Source organism: Brachionichthys hirsutus, chromosome 14 (genome assembly GCF_040956055.1).
Source record: "Brachionichthys hirsutus isolate HB-005 chromosome 14, CSIRO-AGI_Bhir_v1, whole genome shotgun sequence".
Lineage (NCBI taxonomy): Eukaryota > Metazoa > Chordata > Actinopteri > Lophiiformes > Brachionichthyidae > Brachionichthys > Brachionichthys hirsutus.
The window spans coordinates 8,899,561-8,913,869 of NC_090910.1; the positions used below are offsets into that span (position 1 = coordinate 8,899,561).

Genomic DNA, 14,309 nt, shown 5'->3' on the forward strand with positions numbered 1-14,309 from the left:
AGATGTCTTGTATCTGCTGTAGCATAAAAATCCACCAATCTATCTGTCTGTCTGTCTCTCTACAGCAGTAATACGGTATATGAACACTTTCCCTGAGGAGGTGAAAGGGAGTGCCCCAAGGCTTTATGTTAGGACCTAGTATATATTTATTGTTGTCCCTTGAATTTTTGTAGTCAGAATTTAATGTTCTGCCCTGTTTGCAGAGACGAAAACTGTTTTGAATAAAGACAGAACTAACTAACATTCTTTAAATGCAAGTTACTTACCACCATATCTCCCAAATAGTTTTCTTCTCGATTGCCACTTGTCCTTTGCCTCTTGTCTTTTTTTATATATATATACACGTATATAGCAAATCTGGTCTCCAATCTCAAGGATGATGGTGGGCCTCTACTGTAGGACTCAAACCTGCTTTACTTCAGAGACAGAAAATGTCTTGTGTCATCAATAATTTTACCTCTGTTTGACTCATGGATGTTTCTGCTCATGATTGCCTAACCCTATCCCTTTTGACGCAGGGCAGGAATGCAGCCAATGAATGAAGAGAATACACATAAGATCTAAACCAGAAACGTACTTATTTACCACTTTTAACCATTATTTGTAGAAATTCCATTCTACCGAGATTTCCTCTGTACCGGTAGCACCAAGGGTTAGTAATCAGTTTGACACTCCCACCGCCTGTTGGGTCACATTGTCTTGATCTTTTTGTTACGGCCCTGTTGCTTGGTCATTTCTTAGCTTTGTGTTTCTTCTGTTTTGTGATTACAGCATGGGCACAGCTGCGATTGAGCTGATTGGGGCGTGAACGAGACACACCTGAGATAGATTCCCGTGATCATCCTAGCCCCTTTTTAGTTCCTGCTCTTGTGCGCGCTTCCTGCCATATTACGCTTTCTACCGCTGTGGTTGCAGTTTCTCCCCTCTTGTGTGCGCCAGTGTCTCTCGTCTGCTCGCTCACAGTTCTTGCAGTATTTCGGCACGAGTGCTACGTTGCACGCTGGATTGTGCTTGGTTAAATATGAATTAGTAATATCAGATACATTATTTACAATACAAGATTTATGGCTTGGCCAATTAAAACTTCACTCTGCACTAAGTGAACAAGTTGGGCTGTATCAAACACACTTTTGTGACAGGGTATATATGTGTACATTATTAAGAAAAAATACTAGATGCTTATTCAACCTGAGAAAAAATATACACCCGAAAGAAAAGTTCTGCAAACCTGAACAGTTTGTTGATGTTTCAGTTTTTGGGAAAGATAATATCTCAAGCAGTTTTTATTTTATTGAGGGTATTGCTTGCCTCATCTTCTCGCTATCATTTGTTATGGATATTATTTTAGGCTTTATAATCCAGTGTTGTTTCTCTGATTGGTTATCTACCCATCACATCCCTTAAACGTGACAGCAGTAACTATACTTACTAAAAATGACCTCCTCAATCTCGATAATATCAGTGGCGGCAGAGTAGCAGAAGTGTAGGTAAAGTCCAAAAGGGAAAGCCTGACTTTACCTTTATTAATCTTCATCTGAAATGGCACATTTCGAGTCCATGCTGCTGACCAAGTGACTTATTTTCAAATAAATTAAAGATTAATGAACAGGGTTATTTTGTTCTACTGTACTCGGTGACCTATTTTACATAAAATGCACCATCTGGACCTCGCTCTGCAGTTTGATCAGGAAGCGCAGCCGATTCATGTCAGCATGAGCAACTTTGGGCAGATCCTAAAGGAAATTGGGATGTTTGGTTTGTTTCAAAAGAGGTTGTTACTAGCATTATGCCTGTCCACCATTTTTTCAGCTTTCGATATGATTTCTCAAGTGTTTACAGGCATGAATTTCCCACATCACTGCAACACCGACTGGATTTTGGAGCGCGGGCCAAACCTGACAGAGGAGGAACAGAAAAATCTTACCCTCCCAGTGAACGAGGATGGAAGTTTTGAAAGCTGTAAAATGTTCACACCGTTGGATTGGGATCTGGAAACCATTGAAGGTTATGGAATTAACAGCACGGCTGTGGAATCTCTGTCCAGGGACAACAGATGTAAAATAGCCTTTTGGCTAATTCTGGCACATTTACAGAAATGTTTATTAATGTGCGCTGTCCTTGTTAAATGAACTCATCATCATCATCAACTGGATGCACAGATGGATGGGACTATGAGGCATGCAAGGGTGTTGTGTGTTGTAGAAATGTTTTGCATTTTTGTCTGGAGATTTATTGGAAAGTGATTTATTCATGCAAACTGTTGTGTATATTAAATCACATAAGAAGATTTTTTTCCATTATGGTAAACCGTCCTTACATGTCCTGTCCTGTCTATACTGCCTCTTGTCAGCATTCACTCATATATATTTTTTAATAAAGCAACCTGGATGGATTCAGGGTTGGGGCCGGGGCCTGAAATTATTTAGGGTTCTGTCAAAAAAAAGATTTGATGTAGTCCCATGAGAAGAGTGTTTAATTATATATCTTTGAAAGAATTAAGTTTTGTTTCATGTGCATGCATGTGTTTAAATCTTGTGTTTCTATTGGAATTGTATTAAACTACATATTGATTGACATTTGTTCAATGAAAAAGGCTCAGTTTTTCCAAAACATTACTCAACATTATCATATGTGCATTTTCCCAAAGCTATAGAGTCATTGGCAAACACAGAATTAAATGCATAGAAATAAACACTCAGATAAGAACTCCAGACATGAATGGAACTGTGGATCTGTAATTTATCTTTATTCATTTTGTAATACATTTTTATTTTAGTTTGTTACTCTTTTTCTTTGTGTGTTAACAGGCATGAAATCTGTCAAGCAGTTTGAAAAGTAAAGTATGCATTTATACAACGTTTTTCATACTTTATAACATGTCATGTTAGTCTAATATGATGTCAGTCCTGGTTTTTGCTTTGGACATACAGTACATTTTAGGAAAGAGGTTAATCAGTCGCAGTAACAGTAAAATCATTGCAGTTAATTAAAGGTGTGAAATGCCACTAATGAGACAGGTGAAAGAGAATTATAGACGTCTTTATAGACATAAACATCCAAATGCGGTCTTTGTTTGCATTTTACCATTTAATTACATTAAAATTAAATTAAATAATAATAATTTATCCTTTAGTTCATTTAAAATCATGTTAATATTTGTCCATCCACAAGGAACAATCACACAAACATGTTTCCTTTGATTTTCTGTGGTAATTGAAAATTAGTAACACCCACATATTCTCATCCTACATGTCAGCAAATACTGGCACCTTTTACTATTTATACTGGATTCAGTTTAAAAACCAGGACCAGATCTACTTGAAATACAAAAGGACATGACAACATGTGACATACGAGTAATTAAACTGGGTTGAAAAACCGAACAGATTTCGGGTAAAACTTATTGAATTGATTTTAGGTGATTTCGTGAATCGGCATCTATGATATTTAGGCTGCAGTTTCCTAAAATGACTCATGTATTGTTGCAGTCACATTTGTCCTTTAGATTTCATGTTAGCACATTATCATTTAATCGTTTTATGAACATGTTGCAAGATTTTGAAGACAGTTGGCTACTTCTTGAGTCAGCCAGGAAGAAAGTTTTCCGTGCCAGTCACCATCAGCTGTCAGGAACAAAACACAGTTTAACCACAAAATATTTCATACAAACAGCGTTACCTCTCCGATACTCACTTTGTCACTTTATGCCTCAGACTCATTGGTTGCCGTGTCAGCAGCATTCCGTCTGAGCCATTGGTTCTTGTGCTGAGTATATCCAAAGCCCTCATCATAGTTCCCTTTTCTTCTGAACAATTGCTGGTAGTGAAATATGCAGTAGAACTCCCCGTATAAAGGTGCATAATTGTTCATGCTGCAAATAACCACAGTTTTTGGATTACAGTTTGAATCAAGTCATAATAGTGATGTTTCGGAACCAGTGCTCCAAATGAATCATTTGTCAATAAACCCTAAATTGTGCATATATTATTTTACATTATCAGCTAGCCTTAAGGTTAGAAAGCGTCCTCTCTAAATTAGAGATGTTAGCTTTAATCTGGGCCAGATCATCCATAGAGGAAAAGCATTCATGTCTGGAAACAACTGTAAAGCATCTTCTCCCTCATATATTGTCATATCTGACTATAACAGGAGAATGGAACAACCTACATAATAGTGTTTAAGTGAACAAGGGTGCACACTAGTCCTGATTTGTGGTCCACCTTTTCACTGATGAGAATAGTTCCAAATTATATCTCTTTAAAACAATTCAGATAATTATTGGTGAGGAATATAAATATAATATAATAGTAAATCATTTTTACAAGTTTATTGCATTAATAATCAATGTAATCATCGTGGAATATTTGCATTTATTTTATTTGTCATGGACAATGCAAAGAATTTATATAAAAAAAAGCATTTTCTATGAATCAATATGAAGTCAATCAAATTCAGATGATAGAGTTGATCCAATGCGACAGTTTGATTTGTATAATAATATAATATCTCACCTGAGTTTTTTCTTACACTGTTTACAGCAGAAGCAAGTTTTATGAAAGATGTATTTGTCCAAGACCATTTTTTCCATCGAATAAACTGGCTTCAAACAGGCCGAACACATCTCTCGACAAACTGATTGAAACTGAAGACAAAAACGAGACTGAGATTAATAAAAATAAAACCATTTTATAGGCTATGAATGAATCAAAAAGAAAATCTCTCTTTTTTGGTTTTACAGGGGTGTTCTTCACGGAAAATATTCTTTCGCCTTTTTATTTCTTACATTTGTCACAAGAATCTACAATGCTTCCAAAATCTGTTCGATTCATGTCCTCTGACGACGAAATCTTTGGGGGTCTTTCATTTCTTTTAAGGTCTTCTGAATCAGGCACTGTATTTGCATTGCTGTAAATCTTGAACTGGTCTGGTTTATATTCATCGTGAAGTGACAATGATTGAGGGGGAGCTGTTTTTTTGGGTTAACTATGTGCCACTTTCAAATGCTCAGGTTTTGGTGGGATGGCTGGTTTGGGACCAACCGGCCTCTCCTTTTTTAGAATATCCCTTTGGCTTGGCGTACCTGGATTTACAATGAAAACGTCTTGACTTGCTATTGCTTGATTTGATTTACCGGTAGATTGATTCAGAAGGCAGAACTTCTCCTTCGTGGGTTTTTGAACAGACACGTCCACATTTTGTGATCTTTCTTTATAGGGTTTAGATGAGTGTTTGTATATCATAGCTGCTCTGAAATCTCCCCTGGTGACATTCATGTTGGAATTTTCCAGGGAATTCAAAGCAGCTTGAAGTTTACCCTGAAAAACAACTTCTTCATCCTGTTGATGCATATCTGTATTTTCTGAGCTTTGTTCGGACACCGTGGCAGTTTCCACGTCCACTTCTGTGCCACTTTGGCCCACCTTTTTGCCTGCTTTATTTATTTTTATGTCTTCAGAATTAGTATCTTTGAGGCATGTATTTTCAATGTTTGGGTTTTCTTTTTCATCTCCCGTTACTTCAGGTAATTCGGCCTTCGCTCTTGAATATTTGACATGTTTTGTTTTGCCCGAGGCGTTGTGCTCCTGTGAAGATTCTTGATCAAGGAATAAATGTTTTTCTTGTAATGAGTGGTGCAAAGAATTGGCCACATTCGTGGCTTGTCGAAGGTTGTGCATTGCAGTTTGAAGATTGAAGATCTCGTCATTGTCATCTACCGCCTCGACTAATTCAGCCTTATGGACCCTATCATCATCCTGCATCGTCAGATGTGGGCCTGATCCCCGTGGCACATCTGCAGAGTGGCAAGCGTCCTTCTGTGTTTGAGCGACACGCTCCCTTAAAGCACTCTTTGGTTTCCCAATGGACAATACACCAACTTCGCCTTCTGTAGAGGTCTTGCTCTTTCCAAGTTGTGCATTTTCATCTGGAATCGCAGACGTAATGGTGGTGGATTGGACAGGATGTTCACATACATTTTGCTTTGGCCGGGTGGAACCTTGACCCCCAGAGAATATGTTTCTCAGTTTCCTTACATCCACAGGGACCCATTCTGTCCCACTTTCTTCTGTCTGATCACCTTTTGGTTCACGATGAAGCTCAATGTCTTTTCCAGCCACATTTCCCTTAGGGATGAGTTCTCCTTGCTCTGCTGGCTCGGCATGAAGAGTTTTAAAATAATCCAAATCTCCCTTTTCAATACAACTCTTAAACAGTTTTACATTTCCTTTTAATGCTATTTCCGGTCTCGTCGACCCTTGGTAGATTTTGTCTTTGGCCGTTTCCAGGAGGCATCTTATCGTAGACTCCACAGCACCTTGTCTTAGTTGTGGAACGTCTGTTTGACTCGCATCGTCTCTCTGTGGCTCTGGTTCATCACACACTGTATCTTGTGGACGGTAACTTTTCACATCTTCCTCATCAAAATAGTGAAAGAGGGAGTAAACTAGGACTTCGGCACATCTGTCCACCTCCTCCTGGATTATCACTCCTTTCCTCAGCGAGTTATCTTGATTGAGAATATCCTCAATAACCTGGATCACATTGGCAGTTCTAAACTCTACATCTTGGGTCATACTGCACAGATGCTGGTGCACAGGTACATTCACCACTGTGGCCTTCATGCCTCCTTTACCATCCTCCTTTAGGTAAGTGACCTGAGGATTTAGGTTTGCACGTGGGAGTAGATGAAGTATGACATTTTGAGCACCACCGCTGCCACCGCTTCATATTTCATCATCGGTCCGCCCTCCGACAGTGTGAATTCAGCCTTTTTGGCGAGCATGGTCTCGTTCACTTCGATGATTGAGCCAGCCGAATGTATGGCCTTAACGTTGCACAGGGAACGCAAAGTCTCCTTCATGCTCTCCACCATTGTCTCTACATCGGCCTTGTTCTGATGCCTGATTTTGTCAAATGGCAATGATTCAAACAAATATGCTCTGTCCTTGACGTTCGCTTTCAGAGGATCCTGAGCACTGTCGCCTGCCGGGTTGTGGGATTTTGATGTGTGCACAAAGGAATGCTCTCTGTCTATGTTTACTGGGATAAATGGATTGTTTTGGAGAAGAGCCGCTCGTGTCTTTATTATTTTCCCAGGTTTTTCTAGGTCAGGAAGACTTGTTGCCGTGAGCCCAACGTCAATCTCCCCGCTAGAGAACTCATTGTCGGAGCTTCGACCCCGGATATGAATGCACGATCCTTGCTCATGTGCCAGACTTTTGCCGCACGGATTCCTTTTCTTTTCAATATGACAATTCTCTCCTCTTAACTCCAGATTTTGGTTTTGACCTACTTCTGTCCCGTCCCTGGAGGAACTAATGTCCCTCTGGAGTTTATCTTTCGGATGCTGACTGTGTACGTTCGTAGACGTCCTCTCAAATACCTGTCTGGCTACCTGAATGTCTATTCTCACCATCTCCCCTTCACAATCGGAGTGGGGAACTTGCGTAGAATCGAGTATTTTGTCATCCGCCCTGAGCTCTTTCCCACTTTCAGTGCATAGCCTCTTTTCGTGCTCCTTATAAACGACATTTGCCGTGCTGGCACTGCCTCGTTCCACTGTTCCATCGGCCATCTGTCTCTTGGCAATGCAAGGAGAAACTTTATCAGTGTTCTCAAATATCAAGCATCTTGAAAGGACCTCTCCCTCATATCCAGTTTCACCAGTTGTCACCTCATGCTCCGAGCTCAGAACCTCAGCAAACTCCTCATCTACAACATCATCCAACTTCTTTAGCTCTGGGCGAGTGTGCTTCAGGAGTCTTCTTAGCTCACACTTCTGCCGCTGTTTGTATAGCGACTCTCTGGAGAATTGGGCTGGCATGGGCTGTTGGACATGTGTCCCAGAGATGTCTTCTGACCTTGGTTGATGTCTGGGTGAAATATGAGGAGGGAGGTCGCCTTCTTTCTGTTTAGAGTCTTCAGCCATCTTTCCTGAACAGAGTAACGCTCTCATTATGAGTCCTTTGTGACCCAAGCAGTGAAAACCATGCTCATTGCTGTTAGTGTCTGCAGACGTGCTCGTGTCACCTTCGCCATGCCGGGGGATTTGCTTTCTGTCAGCCAGGCGTTAGTGGGTTCCAAAGCAAACAAAATAGTGCCCGCGAATGAAAACCACACGGATGAACCAACTCAAAAGGAATGTGGATAAAACCCAGTATCTATAGGTGTTTTTCTTCCGAGGGAAAATGTGCAGCTCTCAGAAAATGCAATGCAAGCATTTGATTCTGGACACACGTGGTATATTAAAAAAAATGTGAAACTATAAATCCAGAGCTCACAATCATAAAGAATGGCTGATAAAAGCCTAAATTACCTTGATTGGTTTGACTCTCTTCCCAGATTCTGAGGACTGATCTTGCACCTGGATGGAAAGAATGATTATTGCATGTGCGGTACACCCCGGCTGAGGCGCCAGCTCATTGTGGGGCCACGCAAAAGACAAACAACCATACACGATCACACCTTTCGGACAATTTGGAGGGATCGATTCACCTAAGCTGTATTTTTGTGGAGGTTGGATGAAGCCGGAAAACCCACACAAACACAGGGAGGACATACACACTTCAAACAGAAAGGAATCAAACCCAGAACCTTCTCGCTGTGAGGCAACAGCGCAACCCGCTGCGCCCAGATTAATTATAATTTTTAAATGAATAACAAATCTAGGACTGACAAACAGAACACACAAGTTGTAAAAAGCAGACAGATGTATTTTTTTTTTTACCTGTTTCAAAAGTTTGTTCTTTGATTCCAGAAGCGCCACCTTCGACAGATAGAGCGCAGAGATGGATTTGACAGAAAGCGTCTCCTTGTTCTGGGTGAAAGAACCGCCTCCGAAATCTGCCAAGGTCCTCCTCTTCTCATCTTGAGAGGAAAGAGACACAACACGTTTCATGAAACGCCACAATGAGACCTCTGAAAGAACGAATGCACCTTGCTCATATGTTATAGATGTTGTAATACTTGTTATTAATAAATGTCAAAAAATGTAGCAACAAAATAACACAAGGGTTTCAGCGTGTGCAGCAATGTCACGCGACCAGAATATCAGTGAGTCAAACAAAAAACGAATTTGCTTCAACAGGTTGCAGGTTTGAGTCTCAGTTGTCATGCAGTGGAGTTATAAATGAACCACTTGTGGTGAAGGGGGGGGGGGGGGGGAAGATACCCGACTCCATTGACGCAGATGCTGAGTTAAAGGATGGGAACGTCACTGTGGCTAGAAATGACTAGGCATAGAAAAGCAAAAGTCATGTCCTAAAATTGATTTTAGAAATACAAATCAATAGTACCCTAACAGCTGGAGCACAGCTGTGATATCAGAGTGATATTAACGGCTAATGAATACAGCGCTTACTTACGATCTGATTTACGTCTGTAACTCGGATGTGTTTGGATGTGTTTCGACAGCACGTGTCCCATAACGTCCTGGATGACGATTGTTACGACCCGTGATACATGAATCAATCCGAACAAAATGCGAATCTATACTCACAGAGAATTAACAGCTTTCCAGTTCCCTCCTCTCCTGCTTCTTATTGTTTCTCTTTAGAGCTGATTTTCAGTCCGTCTCCCTCTCGTATTGGAGTCTCTGCCCGTCCTCTATTCCTGCCCTAGTGACAGCTGAACCTTTCACCCTCCTGTACGTATGCAGCTATTTCCATCCTGTTATCATGCAGCCCCGTCAGGCTCACATCGGGTTGAGTCAGTCGTGACGTCTTGCACGGTCACTGTGCTGATTTTCATCTCCGTTTCATGTCTCCTCTACCATTCAAACCATCCAGCTTTAATAGCCTGAGTCATGGGACTAGTCGAGGGCTTCGGATCTGCTTTTTGCCCGTTGATCACAAGCAGTTTTTACTTCAACTTTGCAACTGATTAAGATGTTTTATTGTTTTATTGTTTTGTATATATATATATATATACATTTTACTACTCAATAGAGAGAATCCTTGAACATTCATTTCCCAGTTTCATTCGCCAGTAAGTGGGAATAAATAATGCAGACAATACTGTGGGATACTGACCTGCTCGAGATGTTGTAATTCTTTCAAGATCAACTCCCCCTATTGTTCTTCTTCTTTCCAGTCGTCTTTGCTTCGCCGCCTTGAGAGAGAAAGGGACAGAGTCATCACATCACCTCTTCCAGTTCTGGTTGACAGAAGTAATGTCCTCTGATACTTTGTATATATACATAATAAGAAAAATAATGTTCTGATCTTGTAAACACAAAATAAAATTTTACATAAGATGTTGTCCTGTTTACCGTCTGGGTCACATGATCATCATTTTCATATTTCACTGACGCATCGGCAGGAATCTGGATCTTTGATTTCTCTTCAGGCCTCTTTAGCTCCTCGGCCTCTCCACTCATCGCATGCACGATGTCTGCTACCTTGTCGGACGATGGGACATTCGCCGCTCTGAAGCTGCTCTTTGCCCTGGTTGCTGCGGCTGGCTTTGATTCAAACCGAGCCTTCAGGACCTCGATGGATCCACCGTTTTGGAGGCTCCCCATGGACTTACTCCGGAACAAGTTGGTCTTGACTCTGAACCGCTCTCTCGCCTCGTTTCTCCACATCAGAGACTCCAGATGAGATTCTCTACTCTGCAGCGGAGATGGACTTGTCTGACAGTTACACACAGACAAACGTTTGTTCTCGCGTTATTCAAACAGCTCAAACGTGCCATGTGAAAGATGAAGCGCTCTCACACCTGCTTTGGCTTGGATTCACTGTCATTTATCAATGATTCCTGACTAGATGTCCTCAGAGCCACTGTGGATTGATACCTGTTTGAGAAACCAATCCTTTATTAACCATGTAGATAATTATGCAGAGTTGCACTGATGCACAAAGAGTTTCCTTCACCTGGAAACTAGCTGAGACACAGCGTTCTCCTTGTCCTTCCGCGCCGCCTCTACCCGGGTCGGCTGGTCATATGACATTTTAATGCTCAGTGACTGGCCACGCTTCAGATTGCTCCTCCATGCCATGATAAATCTCTTTACAGCGGCGCCCAAATAATCTGTTTAGCAAGGATAAGTAAATCAGCAATTATTATTTCCTCTGGGGTGGATGAACACGTCCTGGATGTCATAGATTCTGTTGCTTCTTTGGAAACCAATAATAAATGTGTGCTTCATCAATACACAGTATATCTTGTGACAAAGATATGTGCACACTAATTTTAAGTCGTGCAATCTCGCAGGTTTTTAAAATACTGTAATGATTACTCACCTTGACGATGAAACCGGTCGGCGTCTGTTCCCTGTGACGATCAGAAACACTCCCGCAGCATCACAAGACGACCACACGCTATGAAGCGTTCCAGAGCAAAGTCCCTTTTCTTCCTTATTACCGCATACTGTGTAAAAAAGATCTATCAATATGTGTGTGTAGTAAACCAGACAGGATACTCTGATTTTATCTGATCAATTCAGATGCACTTACCCCAAATTTCCATTGCATACATTATATTTGACATCTTTTGTCATTGCTGCACGTTTTTTCTCCTGTTGACTCTTCAGAAGAGATGCAATGATGATTTCAAGCGGCAACACGTCGTCATTTAGGCTTTTATGGAGCTTTAGGCGCGACTTCACCACAGAAATGGGGCGGCAATGGGTCAGATCTTGGGTTGGGAACTGAAGGATCACCAGTTCAAGTCAACACAATCGACAAAATTTCATTTGTATTAATTTTTTCCCCCTACTTGTCTGCATTTGTACTCGGAAATGACATAATACATGGTGTCAGTCATTGTTCGAGCTTCACTCACTTTTAATTTATCAACAGAATTTCAAAGCGCTGGGTAAAATATTTCCTAACTCCTTAAAAAAAACTGTAAATGATCCCGTGTAGATTATTTCAGCAATGAATGGTTTCAGCAGCACGTTGGACTTTGAAAACTCTGTCAGCAAAGTGAATAGAAGAGTTGCATCATCCATTGGGTTGCAATTTTATGCAGTGCCCTAAAATTCCAAAACACCTTAGCTGGCATATTTCGTGTTTGTTGAAAACAGAATTATGTGATTAGATTATCTCAATGAAGTAATCGAAAATACAATCGGTTTTCGTCTTCCACATGTCTGGCTTTGAACGTCCCAGCCAAACTACACTGTATTCAACGATTATTTTAATCACTATTTTTATTCTTAAATGATACTTCCATTTGCTTGGCTTGAGGATTCATCCATAATCAGCGATGGAACAAGTTTTATGAAAGTTCATCTCCACCAAAACACGTGAAAATTCACGTGAGCGGTCACGCCTTTTAGTTTTAGGGGCGACAGAGCAGAGCTGCTATAATATATACATACTCACGTGAAAGGATGCGTTGTTTGACAATATCCCCATCTTGTGGTGAAATGGCTTTACTGCAGTATTCAATGCAATGACACTGAAGGTCAAAAAAGAAAGAAGATAATTCAATAGTTGAATCAACTAAAGTCCATTTACGTAAGTACTGATTTTATATCACCGTATTTGGTTGCTGCAGCGATTCCCCGTGAAGAGCTATTGATCAGGATTGAATGGATCAGCATCGTTGAGGTGCTTCAGCCACTTACAGTTGCATGAAGGGGTGAAGAAGGCAGGCAACGATTTCTACTTTTGTGTGAACTTTTATGACCAGGGCCCTGCAATTATCTTCAGTTCTATTGACATTGTGAGATACAGCATCTTTTGCTTTGTCTCAAAATATTCCATAAGGTATGGAAAGCAAGCTGCGGTTTAAATCCCATCATCATATGTGATGTGCATTTTTGGTGGATGTCTCCACTGATCCCCCCCCCCAGAATATAAAGAGCTTCTTTCTGTTCCAGGCTGCTCGTCCTCAGGCCAGGCTGAAACAAGAGTGACACTGAATGAACATCCAGTGGTTGAAACTACCAGCTGTATTAGGATTAACATTTAAAGGAGCATTTTGTTTTTAGCAGACAAAACCGTGCATTTATTTAATTAACATTTTTAATACAGGAATACAATGACTGTATTTCTATTTCACTCAGTCTGAAGACATCATTGTAGAACCCTTTCCTTGGACCCCCCCCCCCGATTCACACAAATGCAATGGAGGTTTGAGACCTCCATTGCGAGCTTTTGTCGGCGCACATAACTTATATTCACTCTCTTTAGTCTTGCTTTCTGTTATTCAGTCTTCAAACAAAGAGAGCGCAACAGCAGCGCACACACACCCCTGGGGCAAAAATAGGAGATTCAGCCTGGCTGTCTCCCCCCCCCCCCCCCCCTCTTCTGCCCCTCCTCTGACTACAAGCCTCATTCCTCCCTTCAAAAAACCCACTCTGTCTCAGAGGCACTGGAGAGATGAAAGGGAATGTGCAATGTGCCCTTCTTTGACTGTGAACTGTGCCGTGTTATTAGGGGGGAAGTTTACTGGCCTTGTCTGCGATTTAAGCACACGCACATCAGCCAGCTGGACTGGAGTCTGATGCTGATGGAAGGAGACCCTAAAATCTCTGCTTGCACCGGCGACTGCTGCAAAAGAAGGAAACTTTGAAGGCACTCACAGACATTTGTAATGTCTTCCTTGTGTCTGAATGTGCAAAAAGGACCCTGCAAAAGGACTTAGTTGCTCCTCATGGGGCTAATAAATGAAATTATACGTTTGTCCAGCAGAGAGCGCTAAAGAATGCAACCGAGCAACGCTCTGTGTCTTTTTTTTTCTCCTCTCTGTTATGTGGGAACTTTACAGTGGGGCCGTCTGAGGCCATAGTGGGTTATTTTAGTGGACTGAAATAACCCAGAATCTACAGCAGCGTGAGGAGACATCTCAAAATGAGTCGTTTTAAAAACACTTTTATTTATTCTATAACACATGGATATAATGCCAATATATTCCACAACACTTGTTTTATTTATTTTGTGAAGTCTTATAAATGAAAGTACACTAACTTTCTTTTTCTTTTTTTAAAGTTCTGCGTAAATAAAGTTGTTTGCTCTCCTTTTTCTTTTGCTGATGTTATTCCAGATAGTGATCAGAACCGCTCAATGTTTCACAAGCGACGCAGACAAAAGCCTCATTTCGTCATCCCAAATAGTGAAATCCGTCTCCACGCGCAGCTGACCTGTCTCCGAGGCGAGATTACGCGTCATCGTGACATCGTGAGGGTTCTGATGTCTACTGGCCCCACGTCACCCCTGCTGCAGACGCACTTCTCCTTCTGCAGGGTCCTGTCTGTCTGCGCCACAGTCTGGCGCCCAGTGAGACAGGCACACGCGTGGACGTGTGATACAGCATGGACGTCCTGATCTGACGCACACAGGAAAACACACACACACACACAC

General features: G+C 41.3%; 1 protein-coding gene across 1 annotated transcript; it reads right to left on the reverse strand.

The window, feature by feature from the left end:
- Positions 1–4,358: 4,358 nt before the first annotated feature.
- On the reverse strand, positions 4,359–10,996 carry LOC137904086 (LIM domain-containing protein). The gene is given in 9 exon segments (XM_068748250.1): positions 4,359–6,253; positions 6,314–6,712; positions 6,715–7,927; positions 8,315–8,362; positions 8,726–8,865; positions 10,029–10,107; positions 10,268–10,630; positions 10,717–10,792; positions 10,872–10,996. Coding segments are annotated over 9 exon segments (3,717 nt in total). The 3' UTR covers positions 4,359–4,979.
- Positions 10,997–14,309: the final 3,313 nt, after the last annotated feature.